This window comes from Esox lucius, chromosome 15 (assembly GCF_011004845.1).
Source record: "Esox lucius isolate fEsoLuc1 chromosome 15, fEsoLuc1.pri, whole genome shotgun sequence".
NCBI lineage: Eukaryota > Metazoa > Chordata > Actinopteri > Esociformes > Esocidae > Esox > Esox lucius.
The window spans coordinates 10,607,495-10,634,674 of record NC_047583.1 but is presented as its reverse complement, the minus strand read 5'-3'; the positions used below and the strand labels follow the sequence as shown (position 1 = coordinate 10,634,674).

The window sequence follows — 27,180 nt, the reverse complement described above, 5'->3', positions numbered from 1 at the left end:
CTATAGGGGCAACTCTACCACCGGGTGGGAATATAACTAAAGTTGAAGTTGTTAATACCCTGTGAATGGAACATATCTGGATGCTGACAGCATTGCAGAGAAAGTGTGGCCATTTGGACCAAACCCGGTGAGGGGAACCAGAACCAGCACCTTGTTCACCGTTGCTGAGGTGATGGAAGGCATGACGTAATAAACTATAGTGTGTCTGTATGAGGTATGGACCGCCACATCTCTAAGGTCTGCGTCCGACAGGTCTGGCGAGGTACTAACTTGTCCTGTTTGCCAGGCAGCTGCAGCTGGATCCTACAGCGGTCTGCAGCCCGGATCTCCTCCTCCTTCTTCAGGATGAGACGCTGCAGACCCGACACCCAGTCTTGGGCCACCGTGGGATTGACGTTCTACAGCCGAGAAGGAGACAGGAGGGCGGGGGGGCGGGCAAAGCATGAACGCGGGACGTAGTCCCATAGGGTTGAATGCAAACTAGACCTGTCACAGCTTTCACATCACTGGACATGCAGAGATTAAATTGACGTGCCAGTTCATATAATTGACCACTGTGCGTGGGAAACGTCCCCGTGTGTGACCGGTCCTCTGTTTCCCCATCACTCGGACACGCTGCTCACCTGGTAGTTTCCCTTGAGGCTGCCAATCATGCTGGAGATCTGGTTAACCAGGCTGAGGTCGTGGATGAGGTTCTGGAGGTCCTGGTACAGCTGACCCGGCCCCATATACAGCTTATCTGGACGGAGACAACCAGATCAGGTCAAACAAATAATAATTAAAAAAAAAATCACTTCAGCATTAAACCAGTGAATTCGTCATTGCCACGCAAAGTCGGAAGTAATCAGCGATTCACCAAGCTGAACCCGTAGTCCAGATCCCATCTGAATATATTTACCCAAGAAAAGCCGTGCACTGAAAGTGCAGGAGGTGAAGTAAGACATACTGCCAGACAAAAGATGAAACACAGTCTGTCGGTCGGTTTCCCACAGAGATCTGTGACACATGTGCAAATTCACTCGGCATGGTCCTGAACCACAAGGCCACACTGACCGAGTGTCTTCGACAGAGAGCCTGTGTGTGCCCCTTGTAAATACCTTCAGTAAGTTTTGTTACCTAATGACAGTTTCCTGTGGGTCTTTCAAAACGTGCCTTGTCTAACCAAACCGACAGTCTAGTGAAGTGAAGAGATCATGGTGTTTCTGTCAGTCCATCTTAGGACAATGGGACGCATTTTTTAGCAGTACTCAGTCTGTCGATGAGAGAGAAAACCAGAATATTCGGAAAGGAAGAAAGAAATGAGAGTGTGTGCTCTTAGCCTTCTCCCCCAGCTGGGACACCATTGAACCCTCCTTGTCTTTCAGTCCTGCCAGCAAGTCACCTGACAAGTTAGCAGGGAAGCGCTTAAGAAAGCCAGACTTCTCAACATAAACGTGACCTGTCCGTCCCATGAGGCAGCCCATTGGAAAAAGGAAGGGAAGGGTTAATGTGAATGGGAATGTCTGGTTTTGTCAGTCTACTTTCTGTGGGCTCTACAATGGCTATTCACACTGACTACCCCAGTGTTCTAGCTCCATGGCAACCGCTCACGTCTTCAAGGCTGCCCAGAGAAGACCCTCAGAGAAATTTGCACTTTGCACTTCACAATGTAGCTAGCTACTTCACATGCGTAGGTGGTGTGACACTGGAGACAGAAAGAGTTATTCAGAAATGTCTACTTTGTATTTCAAAGCATGCGCAAGTATCACAAAATATATAAAAACATATTTTTATCTTGTGATCTCTAACTTGGCTCATCACAGCAGCTTCAAAAAACCCTTGGGAGAGTCCAAGATCAAGGAGTGTCTTTCAAAACCTCCTGCTAACACACTGCTTTTTAATCACTGTTAAAATATATACTGGCACCTTCCTTTGATAATTCTGTTGAAAGGAAAGTGAAAATGTACGATAAAATTAACAATTTGCCCTTGGCTTCTGAAGCATGTTAAAATATCATGTAATATATAGTGCACAAACTGCACTGTCCAACACTTCAAATATTAATGCGTCATCTCTCTTAATGACAGCTTACGTGCATTTGAAACCAGGCCAGGACAGAAATGCTGAATAAGCGCGAGTCATGCTCGGTGGCTTGTCATCCATGGGACATGATTCATTTCTATGGCTGCGGAATATAAGGAGGAACAATAAGGGGGAAGGCTGTGTATAAACTCTGGCTCAGCTAAACCTGACCTGTATCAGGGACAATCATCCGCAGCTGTGACCAGGACTAGTGAAGCCCACCGACCTTCGACCCATGACCCCCATGTGGCACCAACTGTAGGACCTAAATAACATCATGGTTGATCACGGAGTAATGGCTTCCGCCAGGAGACATGAGAACACTGTCCACCCCCTCAGTAGGCCTTTAAGAGCAGGCCTTGGTCTTCGCAGAGCAGTCGGAAGAGCCTGTGAAATCCTCACGCGAGCTGATCTTTGGATGAGCCCTCTGTAACGCATTTTTTCAAAGCCTTCACGATGTCAGCCAGCAGGACTGAGGTTCACGGGTTACTGCTTATTGTCGATGTGACTGACCATCTCTGTTGGCAGTCCAGTCAGCTGAGCCGAGCAGAAGAGACGTGAGGTAAGCACACAGACATCCATAAGAGAGCACAGGGAAAATGTGACCTCATTCGCTGGAGCGTCGGTTTATTACCTCTTTAGCGGGCAGGTCACCAGTTGTTTTCACTCTGAAAATACTGCATAATGAAGAGTGGGGCAGGGCTCTTCCACTAGTTAAAATGGCTGTATCCTAACTCAGGAGTAGACAGCTGGTTAGAAACCAGCCCAGGTTCCAGATGCTGATACGGAGTGTGCAGCCTCCATCCTCCATTAGGCCGTCAGATGCAGGGACGAGAGGGCAGATGGACACGTAACAGGTGGGTGTGTGGGTAAGAGGCTTGGGGGAGGAGCGGGGATGGAGGTGACAGTTGGGCAGTGGATGAGAGGTGGGTGAGGAAATCCCCTGGCATTTCAGTGAGTAAGAGGATGAGGGAAAAAAAAGAAATGGCCCATATGGTCAACTTCACCTGTGGGGGTCCTGTGCTTTAATAATACGAATGGAGACTGGCACAGTGGATCACTAATGGACTCTAAAACAGGCTTATGCACAATTTCATCCATTTACAGGCTACACTGACCCCCCCATTCTACGCATTCTTCACAAAGAAGTGGCTAGTACAAATGAGGGGGGATTAAATGTAAATCATTGAAGTGGAGCACACCCCTACAGATAAGCCTGACCAGTGCTGGAGAAGCAGAGCTGGGAATAATGCGGCAGCCATAATGCCTGCTTAGTCACTGCCTTCCAGCGACAGGAAATCACACAAATGACATCAGTACATAACCTCTGGCATACAACCACATGGTTACAACATAACCATTACCGCATCTACCCGCATCCCCCGAGGATGTAGCTCTGACACCACCTGAACACGGTACCGGCGGCACCGGAAAGCACACTAACGTCACGGCCTTCCTCAGTACCCGGACCCACTTCTGGTGGCTTGTCGGCTAAACATACGAGAAACCGACACTGCCTGGATATGACAGCACATTATCCAGTCGGATCAAAATGGTTGAACAGTTTCCAATCAGTTCAAAGAAGAGACCAGGCTAGCCGAGCAGATGCCAGTGCCAGCTGCTTATAGGCAGTCTCTATGTGACTTAGGCCATTTTAAAACAGCCCTCAGTGGTTCAAAAAGGAGTACCTGACACACTGAACATGAAGGAATGTCTGTGGTTGGTGTATCTGAAATGAATAAATGATGGTTAACTGGTGTAATTAACTGGGACCCTTCGGTAGAACCCTAACATATCGAATAGGTTTAAGATAAGAACTTCTATCAACAAACTGAATAATATATTTGAAGTTGGGTGTATCAGAAAATAAAATCAGAAAATTCAATGAATACAAAAATAACAAAACCAAATCAAATGTCAAACCCGGTAAAGCCCATTTAAATCTGAAGGATCTAGGCCTATGGTTTGTGGTGAACGGTACGGGGAAGTCCAAGTCATAACTGACTGAAGAGAACATTAATACTGTGATTTTGACACAGTCCCATTTAAGGTGCCCTGCACGGCTTGTGAGGGATGTGGAGGGAAAGAGAAGTGTGTCTGAAACGGCTAACTCATTTAAGTGGTCATCTGCATACAGATCTAGTCGGAATAAAACAGTGTTCTGTATCGCGTCAACCGCTAAATTGGGGACCACAGAGTTTGTCTAACTTTTCCATGAGGCATTCGGGGGTGACGAACAAGCATTTCTCCTGTCCAGACACTGGGTCTGAGAAAGGCCTGCAGTGCTGGTGTGAACCAGGTACCATCAATATAGTAGAGGGAGTGTTGTAGAATTATCTGCAATAAAAGGTAATAGTATTGATTTTACAGACAGTCCTGTCCTGTGGGCCACTACATCAATATGGTGTCACTCACATCTCCCTCTTTTTCGATTCAATAATATTTTTATTTCATGGAACGGAAAAGCTAGAATTTCAGACCTCCAGTCCAGACCACCAACCTAACAACCGGATGTGGACCTCTGAGGGATTCTGTATTCCACCAAACCACACTGCACACACACATTCCACGTAACACATCACCATACAAAGGCAGCCCTAGAAAGACTCCTGGGGCTGGGACCTACTTGGCTTGGCGTTGATGACCACCTTCTCTCCAGAATGGGGCTGGGGATTAAAGCGGCTGTTGTCAGCCATCTCCTCGCTGGAGCCAAACTCAACCACGTTCACAAAGCTCAGAGGGACACTCCACTTCAGCAGGAACTTGTGGCCCACTGGGGGGTTACCACTTCCCTCAACACTGCACCTGATTACAGAGGAAGAGCAGCACTCAGACACACGGCACCAGAAGAGGTGCCCTCACAGGGATCGATCATGAAATGTCTTTAATCAACATTGAATCAACAGTGTACTCCTTACTGGTGTAAACACAATCAGGGATAAAAGCTGAGGGGGAAAAAAAAAAGCATTTTACCATTGTACATTTTCACAGCATTTTAGTGATTTAGCAGAATCCAGAGCAATGCAACATTTATACACCAGATCCTTTTGTCAGAGCCAGTGGGCTGTAAATAGTAGTGAGGCATTGTATAATTACAAGAGCCAGGCTCCTCCACCAGGCGATATGAATCATACCCAGACAGGGTGTCGGGTATGTGGTAGAAACCCTGGGGGGTGCCGAGTCAGTGTGGTTCTTACCGGACGTTAGGCGTGGCACACATAAGCACATCGTTGAGAAGGAAAAGGCGTCGCTCCTTGGTCTTAATGACCTCCCCTCGTTCGTTGTACACCGTCTCCACCATGTCGTCTGAGCGAATCAGGTAGCGGCTGCCGTTACTCAGAAGCTGACCGGTTAAGGAGAATGATACAGAGGTCACAGGTCATCCCGTTTAACACTTGCCGGTTTTTTTTGTCTGCATGTGGATACAAACAGCTGTCCATGATATGGATATGAGAACAGTTTTGAGCCAGAACTGTTTTTAGTCTGGTCTCTGTCTAGGATAGACATAACAATTAGCATAGAACATAATATAAGCACATACGCTTTAGTTTACAGATAAGTGTGGGTTTAGTTAAAGTAAATGCACTCCACAGCACATATGCATAAATATAGATGTCATGGGGTGGCCGTTTGCTCTTGTGGGCAGACAAATAGACAAATAATTAGACAGTGTAGTAGCCCACACCTGCTTTAAGCCATCTCCATTATAAACCCACCCATGAGGATACTTCTACAGTAAAAACTTCAATACAATGGCCACACAAACACAATCCGTTCAAAACACTCAAATAGCGTTCAGTTATCTAGGACGTACATTGAGCTACCATCTAAATACAATTACAAGGCGCGTGTTGAGTAATACCTTGTTCAGGTAACGCTCGTTCATGGCTTTGGCTATGTGTCGGATCTCACAGCGCTGGTCAGCCTCTCGCTTCTTCTCATTGAGCTTGTCGGCCAGAGTCTCCAGCTCCGTCAGGGCCATCTGAAGGGGCAGCCGGTCGCTGTGTCCTGCTGGGGTGTTCTTCAGCATGTCCTGCAACACAGCAGGGAGAGATGCCACGTTCACAGGGCCCAGCTGGTGCATTGCCACAGTGGAACTGCATCGGTTCCAGGGCATTCGGGCTCTCTTCGATGGCCCTCAAGCTACCTTAGAGCTCACCCTCAGTCATAATCACCATGAGTTGGATTGAAATGTAAAGCACTGGGAGACCAGAAGCAGAAACACATTCCCAAGACTGAAGTGAGGACACTCATTCCCAAAAAGAGGAGTTTAAAAGAGCTCCTTGCATAGTAAGTAGGTATATGGCTCCCTCTGATGGTCAATCTGTGTATTGCATACAGTACATGCTAATATCCAGAGAGACTTGCGGTAGTGAGCATAATCATGGGGAAGTAGGGCCACTGGGCACATTGCAGCCGCCCTTGTCATAAACTCAGCACCCGCAACGAGATTACGAAACTCATCTTTTACTGCTACAGACCAATCTATGTAACACGGCTGTCCGCTGACCAATACTTTCTGATGGGCTACTTCAGTACATCATCCTATTCTAAAGGCATCAATGATAGTTACCAAGTGTTTTGAATCATTAAACTATCTCCCTCTCTCTCTAAAATGGTCAATAACACTGACAATAAGCATCTCAAATAATGAATAACCTATTAACGGTTGAGGAACAATGCACTACAAAACATACCTGTAGCAGAAGAATAAACTGAGGGAATCTCTGGATGGGCTTCATCATGAGCCCATAGAGAGTGACCCGGTCACTGCTAGTTTCCTGACGATGCTGTGAAGAAAATGGAGGACAATCAATGATGACTGATTGATGCAGCGCAGGAAAATCCCATACACAGCACCACAAACTATTTTAGTTTTGCCACAGATTCCCATTCTGCATAGCTGTATCGGTATATTTTCAGATTTTCTTCATTTATTTTTTTCCAGAGGAGACTGACCTTGAGGAAGTCAAGGAAGCTTGGTTTGGAGGCACACGTCTTCCTGACCACTGCCATGGCCGTGCTGAAGTTGTTAACATACTCACAGTAGGCATCCATCACCATGGACTTGGAGAACTGTGATGGTTGTCATAGATAAGATAGATAGATAGATAGATAGATAGATAGGAGACATAGGGATAGAAAGGAAAGAGCCAGCTATCAAAACTCTAGACAAGTCCAATACAATGTCAGGAATGGAATCAACCTGGATCTAGACCAACGAGAGGGAATTTAAAGAACAAAAATATGCTGTTAGTAGGAAAGTTGTATTATGATGGCCAGGGTTGTAAAAAGGGAGCACAGCAGGGCAGGAAGCACACCGCACTAAGGGCACAGATGCTGCATCCTGCTCCAGTTGTTTGGTCTGACAGGGGCCAGGGGTCAAACTTCCAACAGTAACATCAAGGGGAAGGAAAAGGGAGAACGGGTGTCACTGACAATGTCTTGGAAGATTCCTGACCGGGTTGCTAGGCAGCGAAAGACACCAAGGTCTAGCACTTCCTCCATAAAACCCACATTGTAGATTACTGTGTGCGCATTTAGATTAATCTTAAGGGTGCAGTACAGTCAAAAATAGTCAGGTTTATTACAATCAGATCAACTTAGTGAAATCATAAAGTTTGCAAAATGTCCCATTCCACCTAGACAGGCTGCAACTCCAGAAATTTTGTCCTGTATTGACATTACATAAAAAGGGCATAATAATAATAATTTGACTTCACAGTGGAAATAAGACAACAGCTATATCACGATCTCTGATTGCAGAAATGTGCCTCCGACATACAGCGATCATTTCACATCTTACCGAAGCGACAAACACGTCCCCGATCATCTCCAGACTGTCCCACTCAGCCACACGGCTTGCCAGGGCGATTTGGAACAGGGCGTGACACTGGAGAATCTCCCGGATACGATAGAACGTCATCTTCAGCTTCCTATCACTTAGCAACCTGGGCTCAATCTCCGACAGTGGTTTTTCATAGTGCTGATAGGAGAGGATGAGCAGGATTAGGGTGTTCATGGAGGACACACTGTTCTATTGGGTATTATGAAATATTAAATTTATCAACTGTAAATAATTTACCTCTAAAATCCGCTTCAGTGCATCTAGATAGTTCTTCTCACTCTCTAATATGGAGCCCAGAATACACCTTCTCAACACCTGCTGCTGTGAGAGCCCTTCAGGGATTGGACTGAGAACTGGCTCCATGTTAAGGCACTCCACCTCAATGAAGAGCTCCGACTCTTCATCCTCAAAACAGGTTGATTTCCTCTCTGAGAACGGTAGGTGAAAGGCAGCCATTATGGAATCCATAGACCCCATGCCAATTACATAAGATTCACCAACAATTATCTGTCTGCAGAGAGACCACAGAGCCATGCTAGCGTTTTACCGTTACAGAAGGATTTGGTCTTGATGAACGACCGTCCCTTCTTCACCACCGCTTTGGTCTTCTCCAGGCCATCTTTGGTCCCATCTCTCGCTGCCTTCACCAGCTTTTGCATCTTCAGGTATATCAACAACAGTAAATAGAGGCTACATAGTAAACATGCTAGTGAAGCTTTAATGGAGAAGACAGGAGCCATGTTAGGAGAAAGTAGATGGCAGATCATGTAAATACAGGAACAGGACCTTAAGGAGAGCAGAGTGGACCAGAGGAAGCCTGCATCTATGACAGCAGCCGAACTGAGTCAATCTAAACCAAAGGAATCAGGCAACTGCATAATGCCTTGAAGTGACGTGTTCTTAACCGTTTTCCCTCTGCACGATAGGGAATGGGGACTGTTCGTAGTTTAGAGGTACTTTCATTCGATGGAGTAGTTTTAATAGATTTGCATGGATTGCTACAACCATAAAGTGCAAATACACATCCAAACTACTCTTTTTGTTCCTAGATATATTCCAAGGCGTTCTAGTATCATCCCTTAACGACCGGACTGACGTGACCCCATAGGGTTCACCTCTCTAAGCCGACAAACCAGTCAGCGGTGCTGGTGTCCCCGTACGCTGTCCAACTCAAGAGCATGTCACATCAGCCATACAGTTAGTGGGAACGGGACAGACACAGACCCACCACCACACACCAGAGCAGGATGAAAGGGAGACCGGGTCAGGGTCAGTCGGGTGAAGAGGCGCCGTGAGAGAGGGGTTAGGGAAGCCCAGGAGGCTCTAGATTCTCACTAGGATGATGACACACATCGACCACGACGGTGACATTTACCTTCTGCTCGTGTTTCTGTTTAATCTGCTGCAGCTCTACCGTCCCCACTGTATTTGCCATGAGATCTTTCATCTTTTTCTCATAGTGTTCTTTCAAGCGTGTCAGATCTTGAGAAAGCTAAACAAAAGCAAGAGCATTTGAAGAAGCGTTACCGACCGTTGCTTTGGTTGGTGGTCGAGCAAATAGGATGGTATCAGCCCACCCCATTCAACCTCCCTTAATCTCCACTCTGGACACACGCTTCGACTCCCATCCCAAATCCAAATCTGAACCCCATCTACAGAAGCCAAGCGGTCACTTCGTGCCACAAGCAGAGCTATTACAGTGAAAATTCCCTGGCAAGAATGAGAGGGCCGTTACTTTAAACCAAATATACAAATGAAGAACTGTATATTATCGAGAGCATGGTCCGAACGTGCAGTCAGAAGGGAAAGGTAAGCCTGAAGTATGTTAACCATCGCTTCAGCATATTTCATTTGAAATATGAGGATGTGAGAAATATTTATTTCTTGTTTAACAGCACTTTATATTTAATCTGATTTCACTGTGTGACACGGCTCCAACTTCCTCATCTGTAAAGACGCTGAAATGAAACTTCCCTTCTTTAGCTTCTCCTTCATTGGGGCCCCATGTTGGTGCATCTCTCGGTAAACACCCCCCTCCCCTCCCCGATTTGCCGACAAAGGAAGCAATGTTTGGTTTACACACATGGGTCTTTCTCTGGGGGGGCTTCCCTCTCATGAAGGCATCCGGCAGGCCATTCTCCCCGCGCCCTTCCCCGTCGCTCTGCTCGTCATAACTCTCAAACTCGCTGGAGCTCCAACCGTTGTCCAGGGAGCTGCCACAGCCCTCCTCCCCAAACTCCACGTCATCATAGATCATTTCATCTGGCTCTGAGGGAAGAAGGTTTGAAACCCTGATATTGCACGTTACTTATATCCAGTCAGTTAGCATGATTGTTCTCCAACTAAACAAAACAAAAGAAAACTAACAAAAAAACAAGTACCAAACTGCACATCTACAGCATTTTGGAATCCACTTTTGGGGACAGAACCCGATAGACTGTTTCTTTTGGACAACAGGTTATTGATTATAATAAGCACCCAAACAGATTTGAGGACACATCTTGACATAGACTGCCTCGGGTCTGCTGGGAGTCGCTGCAATGAAGTTGGAAAGAAACAAAAACCCGGCCATGGTTGAACGGTGTACTTCCATCAGGTAACATAAAGGCCAGTGCCTGCCACCGTGGAGGGTTCTTTCAAAGTGCCTAATTGTCCTATTTTAACTACTATAAATGTCTTTAGGTTTTTGTTTAAGCTTTCATGTACACTCACCTAAAGGATTATTAGGGACACCTGTTCAATTTCTCATTAATGCAATTATCTAATCAACCAATCACATGGCGGTTGCTTCAATGCATTTAGGAGTGTGGTCCTGGTCAAGACAATCTCCTCAACTCCAAACTGAATGTCAGAATGGGAAAGAAAGGTGATTTAAGCAATTTTGAGCGTGGCATGGTTGTTGGTGCCAGACGGGCCGGTCTGAGTATTTCACAATCTGCTCAGAGTCCCATGGGGGATGCAAATTGGGCAGTTTTGACCCGAGATTGCAGATTAATTTTCTGTAAGGAATTCCTGGCCGCGTTCTGGGCTGCTTACAAACCTAACCCATGTGACTTCTTGGTTGGTCTAGTGGAAAGAAAGCAGAATGGCTGGGAAACCTTGACATGATTTTCAATTCTCCCGAATTGACGGATACAACTGAACATGAATAAATCGCAGGTGAAAAGGGTTCCATACAAATAGTAAACTTTGACTAATCTACAACGCGATTAAAAACGATTTTTTGTTTAAATGTATAATTTGGAAATGCCACCATATTTGTATCAGATTCCTTAACATGAGTAATGAGTGATGTTATAGTGCATAGAAAAGCCTAACACAGTTCGATTAATTCCACCACATTCGGTTTTAGAAATGCAAAACAGTGTAAGTCACTTATATGCAGAAGTAACCAGAAACTGTGGCATAGAGGAATGGCAGTGTTGAATGGCCTGAGAGTACAGAAAGGAAAAAAAGAGAGAGAGAAGCGAAAGCAGCACGAACCTGTGGTGGAGTCAGAATTCTCTCTGGGCACATCATCATAAATCACCTCATCAGGATCTAAATGACAAAGCAACCATGTTTGAATGGACTCAGGTCTCAGTCTGTAATAAATCTTCAAACAACGGACAGGATAGAGTCTGAGGAAAGGCGGGAGGAGAGACCCTACAAGGTTCCTCAAAAGGAGCTGGAAGGAGGAAGTGTCTGGGAATTCACTTGAGAAAAGAAATGAAAACTGCGCTGTATAATCATGCATTGTGCAACCGCAGTGACAGATTCAGTAAGACCTCAACATCTTCCAACTTCTGTGTTGTGCCGAACACATCAAAAAGGTATACATCTTTATTACCAGATACTCTTATAGCAAATACAATATTAAACAGAAATGCGAGAGTTTACATATTTGTAAATGGGAAATACATACTTTCCATCCATGCAGTGTTTGCAGGGTCTGACACCCATTTGGACAAAGCGTCCTCTTCTCTGATGGAAGGATACTCCTCAGTGAAGACACTGGAATAAAGACAGGACCAAAACGTCAACAAACAAAAATGCACATCATTCTGGCACATCGACTCTAGATCTAAAAATGCTGAAGAGTCTCTCACCTGTCGGCAGACATGCTGCCTGTCCCCACCACAGTAACTGAAGGGAGAGACAGAGAACATTGAACATTGAGGATTCCAGTAAATAAATAAAAACATTTGCAACTAAACATTTCCTTTGCTATTAGCACAAACAAAATCAATGTTCTACCACTAGGGGGCAGCCATCACTGAAACATCTTGGACATCTTGTTGATGTTAGGGTGAATAAGATGATTAGGGCAGATCTAAAATGAGCAGTCAAACTATAAAAAGCTTTGTATGTTCAGGCCATTTAATATCAGATTATTAATTCTAAAAATTGCAATGATAAACTATTAGCTGATATAGTACCAGCTATATTATCTACAATGATGGGCTCTGTGTCACAAAATAAATCTTGCAGTATATGGTGGAACAATCATCAGTCAATGTATTAACTTAAGAATATACAGAAAGTTTTAAAACACGTAAAAACACTTCAAACATCATAACAGCAGTGATCCTCCCTGATGTTGGCTAGCATAATTATTCAGCAATTTTTCCCCAGAGTAGCCAAGCCACACATTTGGAAAGTGCTACTGTAACATTTGTGAAAGAAAACAGGAAAACTGTCAAGAGCCAACACAGAGTTTTGTGGGGTGCTAAATTTAGTTCTCACTTCCTTGCGACAAGGCTTTAGGAAAAAGGAGCTGGGAGTACAGAGTAAGCCAGTGTCGCACCCTCTCATCCCAAAGTCAGTTGGGGAAGGGGGGGATAGGACAGGGGGATTTCCACCACAGGAAAAGGAAAGAGCAACAGTTGGAGAAGCCATGCCCAGAAAATATTTTCAGGGCTCTGTTCATTCTAGGAAAATCTATCAACAGCATTACGAAATCAGAACACAAAATAAAAGAACCGAAGAGGACAGGCTCTTCGTCCTTCTAATTCAACATTTCAACCACGGCCGGGTTCCTCCTTTACCATCCTCGTCCACAGAGAAGTGTCTGATGATGACGGGCGTGGTGTAGGCTGGCGTGATCAGGGGCACACCCGATGGGGTGGCGTACCCACAGGGCACCGGCACAGAGTAGCCCGGGGGCACGCAGGGAGGGCTGGAAGAAGGGACGTCCTGACCCCCTGACTCCGCCTCCTCCTCTCCCTCTCCCACCGCCCTCTCAACAGGTGAGGATGAGAAAGGGGCGGTCCCGGGCTGCTGGTCTGTCTGGAGGGGGGAGATGTCAATCACAGAGTAAGGGTTGACTTTCTTCTGGGAGGTGGTCCTGGGGCCGGCCGGGGGCGGCGAATCCCCAGAAACGTCCTGATCTGCAATGGAAACATAACACACAGAGCTGTCAGACCCAAATCGTCCCTCAGTACACATAGTCACAAGTCATCCGCTGTTTTGAATGGGCCGGAACTGATTTGGTATCGGATTACTTTGCCGTCACATTCCAGCAGAGCACGACAACACATCCATCACGGGTTGGGTGACACGCCCACGTTCGATCATTGCCGAACGCAAGACAAATGCCGTGACTACATGATTTAGGGCAGGCAGAGGAGCTGAAATATTTAACTGCTTCAGATCTTAGCTTTTGGGCCTTCGCATTCCTTGAATTAGACAGACAGGCACAAGAGTGTTTATTTCTACAAAGCAAAAACAGAGGCCTTGTCTCAGGTCCTGAAGTCAGGGGAGATAAATCACCAACACCCACTAAACAGAGACAGATAAGCTACAGCAGGAACAACACCACCGGTCATCAATGGAGAGGAGAGACTGACTGGGAGTAGGTGTCAAAAGAAGAGAGACTCTGACTAGGAGTACGTGTCTCCATAGGAGAGACTCTGACTGGGAGCAGGTAAGTGAGTGCTAGGAGGGGACAACAATATGGACACTACTACCTGTTGGCAAGCACGTGGTGGTTGGGTGGGCCTTTCTCCCCTCAGTGAGAGACTGAGATTGCTAGGTTATTAGTGTCCTGGCAGTGTCAAGATGTGTGTGTGATGAATGCCAGGAGCCACCCTGCACTAGGCAGCCAGCAATACTCTAATGTCTCCCGCTGCCTGACATGGGGCATGCGCCAGAACGAGGGCACAGAACACGAGCTGGCACACAACCGACCCTAAAGACCGACCACACGACACCATCCATCCACAGTCCATTTCCCCGGGTGGTGGTTGTGGAACGCCATTTGTTTTACGGCTACGCATCGGCCAGACAACGAAAGCCCATGCAGGGGGCTCACACACCTGCAGTGACAACACCCGGTCCGGCTGGAGCAGAGTTCTGGGGAGGTGGAGGAGGGGGCAAGTCTCGGTCTGAAGCCAGGGCGGCGGTGTCCGTTGTGTCTGCCGGAACCGCAGCCGCGCCCTGCGTCGCTGCCGCCGGGGGGTCCGAGTTTGAGGCCTTCCCCTCTAGGTGAGGCGACACACCGTTGACCTGGGCCTGAACCCCATAGTCAGGGGCTGGGGGGGCGGGGGCCGGCTGGGTCGCCTCGGGGGTCTCATCCCCGCTGTCGTCGAACTCAAACTGCTCCCCCTCTTCTTCGTCCGCATAGGGCACCTCGTCCGCCAGCACTGAGCGCGGAGAGAAGAGGGGGAGAGTCAGATGAGCACAGCGTACATACAGACGGTCTGGAGTGAGACAACATGAAACTCAAGGAGGTAGAGCGATTAAAGCTTAGCCGTTACGCTCCGAGAGAAAAATACCTCCTCACAGAAGTGGCTGTTCCCTTCTGTTAAAGAAGATTACATCTGAGGTTAGCTGACGCAAGCCCCCAGCCCCAGATGCCTGTTAACAGACATTCAATGGGTGGAGGCATACTCGACCAAATGGAGGTTTGTAATTAGCAAAAAGGGTCGGTCTGTTTTCAATATAACCCTAGATTAAATATTCCATTGCTATTTCAATAAGAAGACTTCTGGTGCTACAGTTTTTGTACAGTTTTGGAATGCATTTGGCCCCCTTCACTTCACATTGTCAGGTTAGAGATTTTTATCTATCAACATAAAATACACCATTATGACAAATAAAAAAATATTTTCATGTTTGCCCAAAACTGAAATCAAAATCCCTTCTCCAATACACTCAAAATTGAGCTCAGATACATCCAGTGTACTTTGACCTTGAACTAGATTGTAGTCCATCGTAGACAAATTAAATAAATTGGACATTATCTAGAAACACCTTTCTATATAAGGTCTCACGTTTCACAGTGTCTGTCAGAGCAAAGCAAACCAAGTCCAAGGAACCGTTCATAGAGCTAAGAGATTTGAACATCTGTGGGAAGCCTGAAAATCGCAGGCCACCGACACTCCCTATCCAATCTGACAGAGCTTGAGAGGATCTATAAGGAATAATGGGAGAAACCGCCCACATCTAGACATGCAAAGCTGGTAGAGGCACACCCAAGAAGACCCAAAGCTATGATCTCTGTCAAAGGCACTTCTAGAAAAGTAGTTAAAGGGTCTGTACTCATGTACATAAGATTTTTTGCTTATTTTTAATACATTTAAAATGTACTCAATTATAAATTAAGCCTATAACACAAATAAAGTGAAGGGGTCGGAATACTTTCTGAAAGCACTCTATGTTTATTTTTTCAGCCAATTTAGGCACTAAAGTCAAGTGCTCAGACTGCCAGGTCAAACTAGGCCATGGGAAATTAAGAATTGATTTGAAAAAAAACAATTGTTTGTGCATAGATCCAAGAGCACATCAGACACCCCAACACAAGCACTGCAAGATGAACTGGTGTTACGAAAGAGCACCATAGACAGGTTACGGAAGCACTATGAAAACATTATATGAACGTTCAAAATAAATTATTTAAAAAGGTCAATTAAATAAAACTAACAGTGCATATAAAACTACGTACCAATATGCTGTTCTTATGTTTCAGTTTGTTTCAATTCAGTGCTTTCATCAGTTCTGTAACTTGTGTAACAGAGGAACAGGTAACCTCCATTGAAATCTCTGACAGGCAATAATTAAATCCACAAACAATGACTGATATCGTACAAAGTATAACTATGTTTAAACCGTTTTGATCGGATGCAGATACAAACATGCAGCTCAGGGAAACATTTAGAGACCACTGCAGTGGAAAAGGTGCAGTGGTCTCAATTTTTTTCTAAAAGCCCTGTCTTTTCATATACAGTATCTGACAAAAGTGAGTACACCCCTCACATTTTTGTAAATACTTGAGTATATCTTTTCATGTGACAACTTTGCTACAATGTAGTGACTGTACAGCTAGTATAACAGTGTACATTTGCTGTCCCCTCAAAATAACACAACACACAGGCATTAATGTCTAAACCGCTGGCAACAAAAGTGAGTACACCCCTAAGTGAAAATGTCCAAATTGGGCCCAAAGTGTCAATATTTTGTGTGGCCACCATTATTTCCCAGCACTGCCTTAACCCTCTTGGGCATGGAGTTCATCAAAGCTTCACAGGTAGCCACTGGATTCCTCTTCCACTCCTCCATGACGACATCAAAGAGCTGGTGGATGTTAGAGACCTTGCACTCCTCCATCTTCCATTTGAGGATGCCCCACAGATGCTCAATAGGGTTTAGGTTTGGAGACATGCTTGGCCAGTCCATCACCTTTATCCTCAGCAAGGCAGTGGTCGTCTTGGAGGTGTGTTTGGGGTCGTTATCATGTTGGAATACTGCCCTGCAGCCCAGTCTCTGCTTCAGTATGTCACAGTACATGTTGGCATTTATGGTTCCCTCAGTGAACTGTAGCTCCCCAGTGCCGGCACCATGACCCTCCCACCACCATGCTTGACTGTAGGCAAGACACACTGGTCTTTGTACTCCTCACCTGGTTGCCGCTACACACGCTTGACACCATTTGAACCAAATACGTTTATCTTGGTCTTATCAGACCACAGGACATGGTTCCAGTAATCCATGTCCTTAGTCTGCTTGTCTTCAGCAAACTTTTTGTGGGCTATCTTGTGCATCATCTTTAGAAGAGGCTTCCTTCTGGGACAACAGCCATGCAGACCAAATTTGATGCAGTGTGTGGCGTATGGTCTGAGCACTGACAGGCTGACCCCCCACCCCTTCAACCTCTGCAGCAATGCTGGCAGCACTCATACGTCTATTTCCCAAAGACAACCTCTGGATATGATGCTGAGCATGTGCACTCAACTTCTTTTGTCGACCATGGCGAGGCCTGTTCTGAGTGGAACCTGTCCTGTTAAACCGCTGTATGGTCATGGCCACCGTGCTGCAGCTCAGTTTCAGGGTCTTGGCAATCTTCTTATAGCCTAGGCCATCTTTATGTAGAGCAACTTTGTGTTAAATAGGGCTTGTCAAAGCCACAGCAGAATGAGCGGGAAGAAATGGATGGCCCATAAAACAGGGGTGGCTTTCTTTTCTTGACATGAACTGCTGCAATGCATATGGAATGCAAATGTCATGGTGCATTACATTCAGAGGAAGCCACTAATATTGAAATGGCATTAGGTTAGAGGCCACCCCCCCCCCCGGATGAGAGATCCCTTGGGATGCCTGTATGTTGGTCTAGTAACAGGGAAAGCTGCAAGTGTGGTAGATGGAGAACACTGACTGACACCATTGTGTTACATGTAGAAAAAAAAACAACAACAGTAAAATGAAATCTTGACATGCATCGTGGGAGGGACACCTCCGGTACCCTTTACAAATTAGACGTAATATCAGAATTCCTAACAGGATGCTGGCCAAGGGTTAACAGACAGTGACACTGCTGATAATCATCTGGTGGGTGGAACGCTCCACATTCAGCCCAGTCAAACTTCCACTTTTCTCCACAGGAATTGAAGGACTTCCTAATAGGTCCGGAGTCCTACAGTATATTACTGTTCCCACAACAGGAGGAAGGAGCTCCAGTAGGTCACAACCCCATCAGAGACTGCTACTTTATCCATGTACCCTAAGCTGAGGTTCCTATCACAAACTGGCACGCCTCTGCTCTTAAACATACCACAGATTCCTCAGTCCCAGTGCAAACAGCACTGTCCTTTCAGGATTACGGCTTCTCCACGGTCACATAGATGGTGAACTCCAATATCCTGACTGTTCCTGATAAGAAACTCTCCCCCAAGTCCTTGCTCAATTTCCTGAATTACCATTTTCATTCAGTAACTTATAAGCAAAGGCCAACACCTTCTTCCTTTTGACCCCCATAAATATCTGTTGTTTCCTGTCCTGGCAAAGTATTTCCAGTTAGACAAATTCAGCGCTTAGCTGGTGCTTACAAAGCCGTTAGAAGAAACAAGATAAGTTAGAATACACTTAGCCTGAGGCCAGGGGCCAGGAAGGATACAGGCTAGGCCCAATAAACATCATCAACCGCAACAAGCTACTAACTCCTCAGGGCCTATAACCAGTTTTAAAATAGTCGTTTTAAAGTTTCTTACAGTTACTCAGATACACAGACAAACCGTAAATAACATAGTAGATAGAGAACTCAGCCAGTGACTGAAAGGTCACTGGTTCAAAATGCTGAGCTGACAAGGTGACAAATCATTCAGTGTGCCCTTGAGCAAGACACTTACCCCTAAAAACGACTCAAAGACACAAAAGTCTTTTGACGCTACACAGGGCCATGACCCCTCTTCTAAAACGCCATTGTTTCCCTCAGGGGTTGACAGGCTTTGTTCTAGCCCTTAGTCGGGGGTTACGGCTGTGGTCCGTCACTAACTCCATGTATTCTCTCTCTGAACTCTGACCTTCATGCAGACCACAAACTAAACATCAGAAAGGTGTTAAGGCAGAACGTTAGGAGATAAAATCTGGAAACAGGTGCAGTTCCCATCTGATATAATGAATTGCTTGTCTTGGACCAGTTGGGTTGATAAGGCACAGCTAGTTCCCTTGCCTTCAGGGCTGCATTGCTACGGAGCCACGGATTGAATATTCATCCTGCCATTACTCACATGTACTACAGAGGCACATGTAGGGCCCAGAAGGACGGGTGCAAGTGAAGGGGGGACTAAATGATTAGTTTCAAATGCCCATTTGGTAGTTGGGTGGCAATAGAGTGTGGTTGATGACCCATAGCCAGCTGGCTCAGTGAGAATGTGTGTGCTGTGATTTGTTCAATACTCTAAGGCGCACGCACGCGCACACACACACACACACACACACACACACACACACACAGGGAAAAGGATAGGGAGAGAACTACGACTCAGCACACATTGTCAATTCATAACTACAATAGACAGTAGACTGTGTCCTCCACTCTGCCACCCTGGTCTGCCGTATGAGTCACGGGTTTACAACGCACTCCAACAGCACCATGGCAACAAGGCAAAGGCTTGCCCAGCTGACAGGCTTCTTTCTCCACTGGTGTGTGTGTGTGCGCGTGCGATTCTGCAGCATTCAGACTGAGCTCAGATACTCAGACACATTTCTCCTCCTCTTCAGTCCTCCTCCTCCTTGGTTCTGTGGCCCACACGCTCCAGAGCGGTAGGGGAGAGGAATGTTTGTTTAAACACTCTGTCCACCCTGAATGTTTCTCTGGGAGCTGTGATGACCATCAGAATGTACGCCAGAACAGACATTTCAGACCTGTTACTATCAACAACAGACATATGAAACAAATATCACCACAGAGACCAGTACAGACTATCAGTGTACAAAAGCATTTAAGGACAACAAGCTAAATTCACCAATGAACATCAACCACCAGCACCTCGCATTAAACACAGCTTGGAAAACAGAACAGACGCGTGCCCTATGATTGGCAATGGGACAGATAGAGACAAAAAGAGAGAGAAAGAGAAGAGTGGGATTTTGGCATTCCATACTTTCAGGAGGCGGGGGAGGGAAATCTTCCACAGTGTCCATACTGGGGGCTGTCCCTCTGGGCATAAAGGTTCACTCAGCAGCCTGGCAGTGGGGGTGAATGTCCTCTATAACCACACATAGCCCTGTAGGAAACACACAGAGGAATGTCAGAGGAGGCACCCTAAACTGCACACTTATTTCAGTAGCCAAACAGCAAATTATTTCCCCATGTTTTATCTGGTACTGGGTTATCCCAGGCTGTGTGACCAAATTATATCCTAACTAGTGTCCGTCACCTCATGGAGTTTGAGCCCAACACAGTTTGAGCCCAACATGAATACATGGAGGAATGTCAAAATATTGCATGTAATAGAATAGAAATGTCAGTCCAGGCACACAGCAAGGGGAGGGGAACCGGTGACGCAATGTGGTCGTGAATCTTGTCTGAACGTCAAGCATTAGAAGCACAACTCATTTCAAACAAATCGGGAAACAAAAGGTCCTATTGCAGACTACAGGGTTTGAGAAAGTGGGGCTGTGTCGGAGCTTGATAACTGTGCCTACGGAAAGGAATGTGCTGCTCACAGTAGGAACAAACACTCCGCGCAAGAGACCCTGAATATGTAAACATGAGTGAGCTGACAGCTTCACATCATGGGAATGCACAAAGAAAACAACTGGAAGGTAATAATTGCCTGTGTGTGTGTGTGTGTGTGTGTGTGTGTGTGTGTGACATCCAGGTCTTTAAGTACACGTGAGCACCAGATGTCCCCACAAAGACAGTGACACCTGACAGGCATTTAAAAAAATATTCTCAATGAGAAAAATTGCCTCTCCAGGTCACCAGTTGATTGATTCAGGGGCAATAGTCTACATATACATATACTCATTCAACAGCCACTGAGAACAGACAATTGTTGTTTATTTTCTAAACAACCAAAGGCTACTGACTATGAGGTTCAGCACTACTGAAAATCTGATAACAGCTGCCCAAACAGGGCTGTTTAAATTTAGCAGCCATTTTCATTGTTACCAAGCCAGTTTTCCTCCTAGACAAACTGATTTTATTTAGTCTACAAATCATCCAGTTCTTAATGTGATTCTCTTTCATGCTGATGGGAGTAAAGCTGGAAATGACACAATGAAACAACTGGAAAAATGTTTATTGCAAACAGCTGGTCAGTAGTATCTATTTTAAATTTGATTATTTTAGCTGACAATATGATTTTTAAATTAACCTGTGCATGTGTGGTGCCATTCAGATGTACACATTAGAGCATATCTGATGTGCATATCTTGTAAAAATCCAAATTCTGACTGAAAGGTAGAGGACAGAGTGACTGGTAAGCAGTGGGATGTGGGGTCAAGGGTCACAGACAGCCTCCTCACCTTTTATTTTTTTTGCTGACAGGCAGAAACTTTGCGTCAGATAGTTTTATTGAACGCAACATAAAAAATAAAAAATAATACAGGGGATCACATGTGGGCTAAATCAGGAAACACACAGACTTGAAAATGAGACCTGAGAAACATAGCAGTATTTGCTAGTATTTGCTTTGCTCAACAGATGAAAAAAACACGAATGACACTTCAAATGTCGGTAGACACCACACAGCACTGACATCACACCATAGAATAAAAGGTCTCTTGTTGAGTTCTAGTGAGTTCCATATTGTTCAGATGTGCTCTCCAATTCGATTTACACCATAATAAGAGAACCTCACAACACAGTACAATCTGTGAATAAGACCGTTCCATTCAGGGCTGCCAAAAGGGGACAAAAAAAAATAAACTAGAGACTCAAAGCATTTCTTGTCTAAGAATAATGGGAGCACCACTGATTCTTCATCCCCACCTAGAGGACAAAGCTAGAACCAGGCTTGGACAGTGGAGGTGAACAGAACACTTTCAAAATGTACTTTATTTTCAGAGAAAAAAAAATATATATCATATTTGTCCTGTCCTGGAGACAACATAAAACAGGTCAAAGCTAGAGGTAAGTAACTGACTAACTGGACAGATCTAGACAAGCAGAAATGGTCTGTAAAGGATGGGATACACCCTTAACATGGCTGATAAAAAGATGAATCATTGCCATCCTCCTAAATACTGTATGAGCTGTAACCGAAATGGAAAAGGAGGGGAAAGGAAACAGCGCAATCAGGTATGTTCATCCTCTGAGCTTCCTAAAAAGGAAAGACATTTTCCAAAAAGAACACAGAGGGTTATCATGGCCTACATATTTTATATGATTCATGAGTCATTTAAATTTGACCAATTATGTTTAATTTAACAGAAGACCTTATACTCAGGTTATGTTTAACAACAGTCTCATGTCAGAACAAACTCCTGTCTCAACAGTCCAGCTTTTCTTTTTTTTTTTTTTAAGACTGAAGATTCCTTCATTTTACACCTATAATTACTTTTCCCAGATCTTTTACTTGCTAGGCAGAAGCAAGAAGCACCTTTGCCAAATAACATCCTGCCTGTGGCCTCTGGGACCCCCTGGGCCACTCACATGACACCCCTGGGCTCAGTACACAACAGCAGGCCAGCCCATCAGAGGCCATCTTCAAATTGCTGTAAAAAAATCTCTTGGTGGCAGGCAGGCAGGCAGGCAGGCAGGCAGCCAAGTGAGCCGTCTGAAGACACCAGAGGGAGAAAAAAACGAGAGCAGTCTGATGACAGACTTGGCCAAGCATGTCATTACAAGTCAGCAACACTCACCTAAGCCACTGTAGTTTGCTGAGCACAGAGAGGAAAACAGTGATCTAGGGCCTTCGGTTAATGCTGCCGATTTGTTCCCGCTGGTTTTACTGAGTATTCACAACAATCGTTACTGAAGTCCTGATAATAAAACGAGCCATGGCCATAATAAAAAAAGGAGTTGCTAGGCACCACCACAACGTGGAAATCCAAGCCAATAGGAGATTAAGACGGCAGCCAGGATGTGTTGTGAGGTTGCTGGACGCTTCTTGTTCACATCATCCTGTGTTGGAGGGGTTTTGACGTGTTCGAAGACAAAAACATCTCAAGCACACTTAATGGTAAGTGGTATAAATAACACACACACACACACTTTCAGAGCTGGAGCTGTGTCGCTCTGCCGTGTTGTTGGCAGCATGTAGTGATCATCCATTGTCAGCATTACAGTAATCAGGGGTCCACACACACAACAGGCCATCTTGTGAATGGATAGACAGCCATGACAAAGACATTTGTGCTGGAGTGGACGGTGCCCTGCAGCATACTAAAATTGCCATACTCCGTTCCACTGGCTTGTGTATTTCTCTCTGTTCTATGACATGCAGAGGAGGAGCTCAGGAACACCCCAGTGAAAGAGGAGGACAACAGCATGCAAGTCAGTAGGCTTCCAAGGAATGGAGCTTAAATTATACTGGATATTTAGCAATAAACAGAGTTCCAATGCACTGTTGGCAGCTCATTCATCAGCAGAAATAACTAATGACAAAGCAGAGCAGTTTGCACACCGGGAAATAGGGAGTAATTACACATATCCACATACAGTGTTAGCAGTAACGTAATTCCACAGCCTAGCTGAATATTACACTCACAGCAGCTTTCTAAAGCCTCCCGACCGGCCTGTAATGTCATCTGGCCTATAGAAAGAGGAATCCATACTGCCTAGAGGACCAGCACGGCCTTTCACATCAGCAGCTGTAATTATATGGGGATGGAGTGTTCAGACCGCCCCAGCCCTGGGGTTAGAGGTTTTATTGGGCTAGGTTCCTGGCGCAGACCAAAATTGTGTACACGTGGACGGACTCGTCACTCCTGGGTGCCTGTGGTGAGAATATGAGCTCAGAGATTCACAAACTGAACTGAGGCTAACTTTGAGCTACGCTGCTAACATACACCAAGCACTGAAGACAGCGGCAAGCATCTGACAAAACAGGTAAGATCTTGCCTGTGTGCTCTAAGAGGGATTGGCAGGATGTGGCCAACCTTTAGAACAAGCCCCCATCTTGCGGAATATATAAAAGAAAATGACATTTTCTGTAAAAGGCCCTTATATTTTGTCTCCGAACACTATGTGAGCAACTCGATCTCGCCTAACCCCTTCCAGTCCAAACTTCTGAAGAGTGAAGTTGTAGGAAAAAGCCAGGGCAGCACTGGAGTTCTGTATGCAACATTCCATTATAGATGGAGGCACCACCTCCACAGTCCCTCTGAAAGAGAGTCTCCACCCACACAGTCCATACATGAGACAATCCAACATGTCATCAGAACCAAACACTGTCTCAGTGTGTACAGGCAATGGGAGACCGCGAGAGCCCAGAGAGGCCTTTGTTACTGGTCCAGTTAATGGCTCCGGAGGCATTTCAATAGCAATACAACCAACAGGCCAAAATTACCTCCTAACCTCAAATTAGGACGAGACAACAGGCCCGTTGAAAACCTCCCGTAGCAGGGGCATACAATAAGATGACTTCAGACTGAGCAGCTCCAGATCAAGGCTGCTGCCATAATGGTTTTTCAATAGATGTGACATTATAGAAGTCACCAAATCTACAGGGTAAGAAACATGCCACCTACAGAAACAGCCTTCACAATCTGAGTCACTATGAACACAGATGGTAACAGGTGGTCAACATTTCCCATGTCCACTCTACCTGTATGTGGAATGAAGGGCACGTGAGTCAGTTCCCAGCTGTGTAGGGTGGGGCATTAACAGCTATAACATTATCTCAGTGGTTCGTGGGTGGTAGACAAACTGGAGGTTAGCCCATTGAGAAATGAGAGGTATGGTCCTCTCTGCCCACTGCTGTGTACTCTGGTCTGGGTCATACCCTCTGACAGGAACTCCCATGCTTTCCCGGGAGCCTCTACCCACTGGACAGACTTTTGGAGTTCATGCACACGCACAATTTGTGGTTGTGCCCAGCTGCATGTGGGACAAAAACAACCAGGAAAACAACAGAAACAGAGCCTCTCTAATCTGAAACGATCGCTCTGTTTTGAAGCCGATTACAAAACTAGCTGGGATTATTCTGAGTTCGTAGACCTGGAAGCCAGGAGACTGAGCTGGTAAGGGGTGGCAATAGCCAAGGGGCCCACCAGATAATTACTTAGGAGTCGATACAAGAGCGATTGTAATAGTCATGATTCCATTTGTATGGTGATTCCATATTGCGATTTGTTTATGGTTGCTGCTGAGGGATGAGAAAGACACATGCGGTAAACCAACCACTCACCTGACCGCTCAGGACTCACCTGACCGCTCAGGACTCACCTGACCGCTCAGGACTCACCTGACCGCTCAGGACTCAGCTGACCGCTCAGGACTCAGCTGACCGCTCAGGACTCAGCTGACCGCTCAGGACTCAGCTGACCGCTCAGGACTCACCTGACCGCTCAGGACTCACCTGACCGCTCAGGACTCACCTGACCGCTCAGCTAAAGAACATCTGACTGGAGTTGGACACAGCCAACTGTCCTTTACACTCTCCAAATACCAGAAAACTTTTTTTCAAAGAGTTATTATTGTGGTGAAGGAATCTGTACTCACAGCAGCCAAGTGACCCGGATATTTGCTAAGCAAATCACCAGTAGGGTGTGCAAATCTCCTAGGCTCCCAACTCGCTCTGCAGTACTGATGCAAAGTGAACTGGACAAGCATGGAGCCACACAATACCAGAGAAGATCAAAGCACTGACCATATCTAAACCATCTTTTAACAGCCGGGCCCAAGGCACACAGATTCCTAAAATACTGTTTGATGAGACGCAGTAGCACATTACGCCAACCACTTAGCCAACTTGACAAAAACGAACCTTCCGATAATTATAACGGTATAATATTGTACCATACAAAGTTCCAGTTCAATGGAGTAAAGCACTTGCTTTATTGAGGAATGTTATACCATGACTAAATGAAGTTGAGTGCAGTCCAGTGATTTATATTATATATAAATCACTGGAAGATACATGTAGAAAATTAAATCACTGTTAGAATTAAACATTACTACACACCTTAATCCAAAACTATTTTGGACAAGACTAACATCTATAGTTAATCTGAAAACCCTTGGCAATACACAGAAAATCTGCTCAGTTATGACACTACCGCATCATTCAGAACGACTATTACATTAGATAATTCGAGATTCGTTTATAAAATCAGAAACACGTATTACTGAGGATCATATCTTCGAATAAGGGTGTAATAAATAGACGTATCATGAAACGAGTGAATATACAGTAGACCTCTTATCAAACATTATCCATTGATGGTACTTAATGCAGGCCATGAGTTTGAGGACATCCCGATATCATGCACCTGCACCCTTGAAAAAGAACAGAGGGCACCTCACATTTCAGACATTCAGTTTGTACAGAACATCTCGCAATGAATCACAAGGCTGCGGTCGGTTTAACAACTTCTGACATGCGTGTGAGACTAAAGAGGCGTGAGAAAGTAAATGTAGTTAAGAATATTTGTCTGAAATTGACAACGGGACACATGAACAGACTTGACATCATCAGTTCTACTGAATTGACAAACCCGATACAATACGTAGAAAAGTCCACTCGAACGTCGCCACGTTATAACAGCGCAGCCGAGCAAACAACTACTCACTTTCTTTGCAGAGCAAAAAGTGTATTGGACGTGTAATTTAGATATATTTATTCCATTCGCTGCATATGGTCCCAATACATATAAACAACTTATTATACTGGTTATCACTGTATTGGAAAAACATATTTACATCACTTTTAGTTGAGAAAGATTTATCCAAAGCTAGACAACTCACCATCTTTCGAATCCTAATACATATATATATATATATATATATACCGTTCTTGCTCCTAGTTCCACTTAAAGATAAATGCAAACATCAGTCAAAAACTGAATATGAACTATCGCCCGTGTAAGTGAATTTTCCCTTTTTCGACTGCTGAAATTTTCAAGCTTTTCCCAATGCAATCCGACTCCAAAACCTCGCCTCCTTCTCAATCATTGGCGGAGATTTCGGGTGCGGATCCTTAATTGGCTCAAGAGACCCTCAATCCCAATCCAGGGTTCACCTCCTAGAATAAAGTACGCGTTCCATTGTGTACCACGTGATCAATGAGGCGGCTCCGGTGGAACAGCTGTGGATCAGTCATCATCATTAGAGAGAAACAAAGATATTTTCTGAAGTGTCTTTTAAATAATCCACTCCCACAAATTGTGTAACATTTTAGTAATTAGGGTTAGTAATTGTCAGTGGTTACACATTTTAGTAATTAGGTTTAGTAATTGTCAGTGGTTACACTTCATTTGGACATTAAAGATTATCATCTGTACATTCTCTACATACATTCATACTATCCTCAAACTACTAAAAAAGTAAAGGCTTTCTAAGGTTAGTTAGGGTTAGGTTTAGAATAAGTGTTAGGATTAAGGTTAGTATATGATAATGTCATTGA

At 45.1% G+C, this 27,180-nt stretch overlaps 1 protein-coding gene across 3 annotated transcripts in view; it reads right to left on the bottom strand.

Annotated features, from left to right (window-relative positions):
* Positions 1–27,172, bottom strand: part of arhgef10 (Rho guanine nucleotide exchange factor (GEF) 10) — a 50,809-nt gene extending 23,637 nt beyond the window's left edge. Inside the window, exons 1-19 of one of the 3 annotated variants that reach the window (XM_010879161.5) lie at positions 26,523–27,172; positions 19,768–19,890; positions 14,206–14,532; positions 12,937–13,278; positions 11,998–12,034; positions 11,814–11,902; positions 11,393–11,449; positions 9,993–10,177; positions 9,285–9,401; positions 8,457–8,568; positions 8,147–8,337; positions 7,868–8,047; positions 7,021–7,137; positions 6,759–6,851; positions 5,924–6,094; positions 5,259–5,404; positions 4,688–4,866; positions 624–739; positions 271–398 (exon numbers count right to left, since the gene is read on the bottom strand). In XM_010879161.5, coding sequence (XP_010877463.2) covers positions 271–398; positions 624–739; positions 4,688–4,866; positions 5,259–5,404; positions 5,924–6,094; positions 6,759–6,851; positions 7,021–7,137; positions 7,868–8,047; positions 8,147–8,337; positions 8,457–8,568; positions 9,285–9,401; positions 9,993–10,177; positions 11,393–11,449; positions 11,814–11,902; positions 11,998–12,034; positions 12,937–13,278; positions 14,206–14,532; positions 19,768–19,831 — 2,651 coding nt within the window. In that variant the 5' untranslated portion in view covers positions 19,832–19,890; positions 26,523–27,172. Of the gene's footprint in view, positions 1–270; positions 399–623; positions 740–4,687; positions 4,867–5,258; positions 5,405–5,923; positions 6,095–6,758; positions 6,852–7,020; positions 7,138–7,867; positions 8,048–8,146; positions 8,338–8,456; positions 8,569–9,284; positions 9,402–9,992; positions 10,178–10,290; positions 10,639–11,392; positions 11,450–11,813; positions 11,903–11,997; positions 12,035–12,936; positions 13,279–14,205; positions 14,533–19,767; positions 19,891–26,522 lie in introns of those variants that run through there. The other 2 variants (XM_010879163.5, XM_029125756.2) reach the window with 2 other exon arrangements.
* Positions 27,173–27,180: the final 8 nt, after the last annotated feature.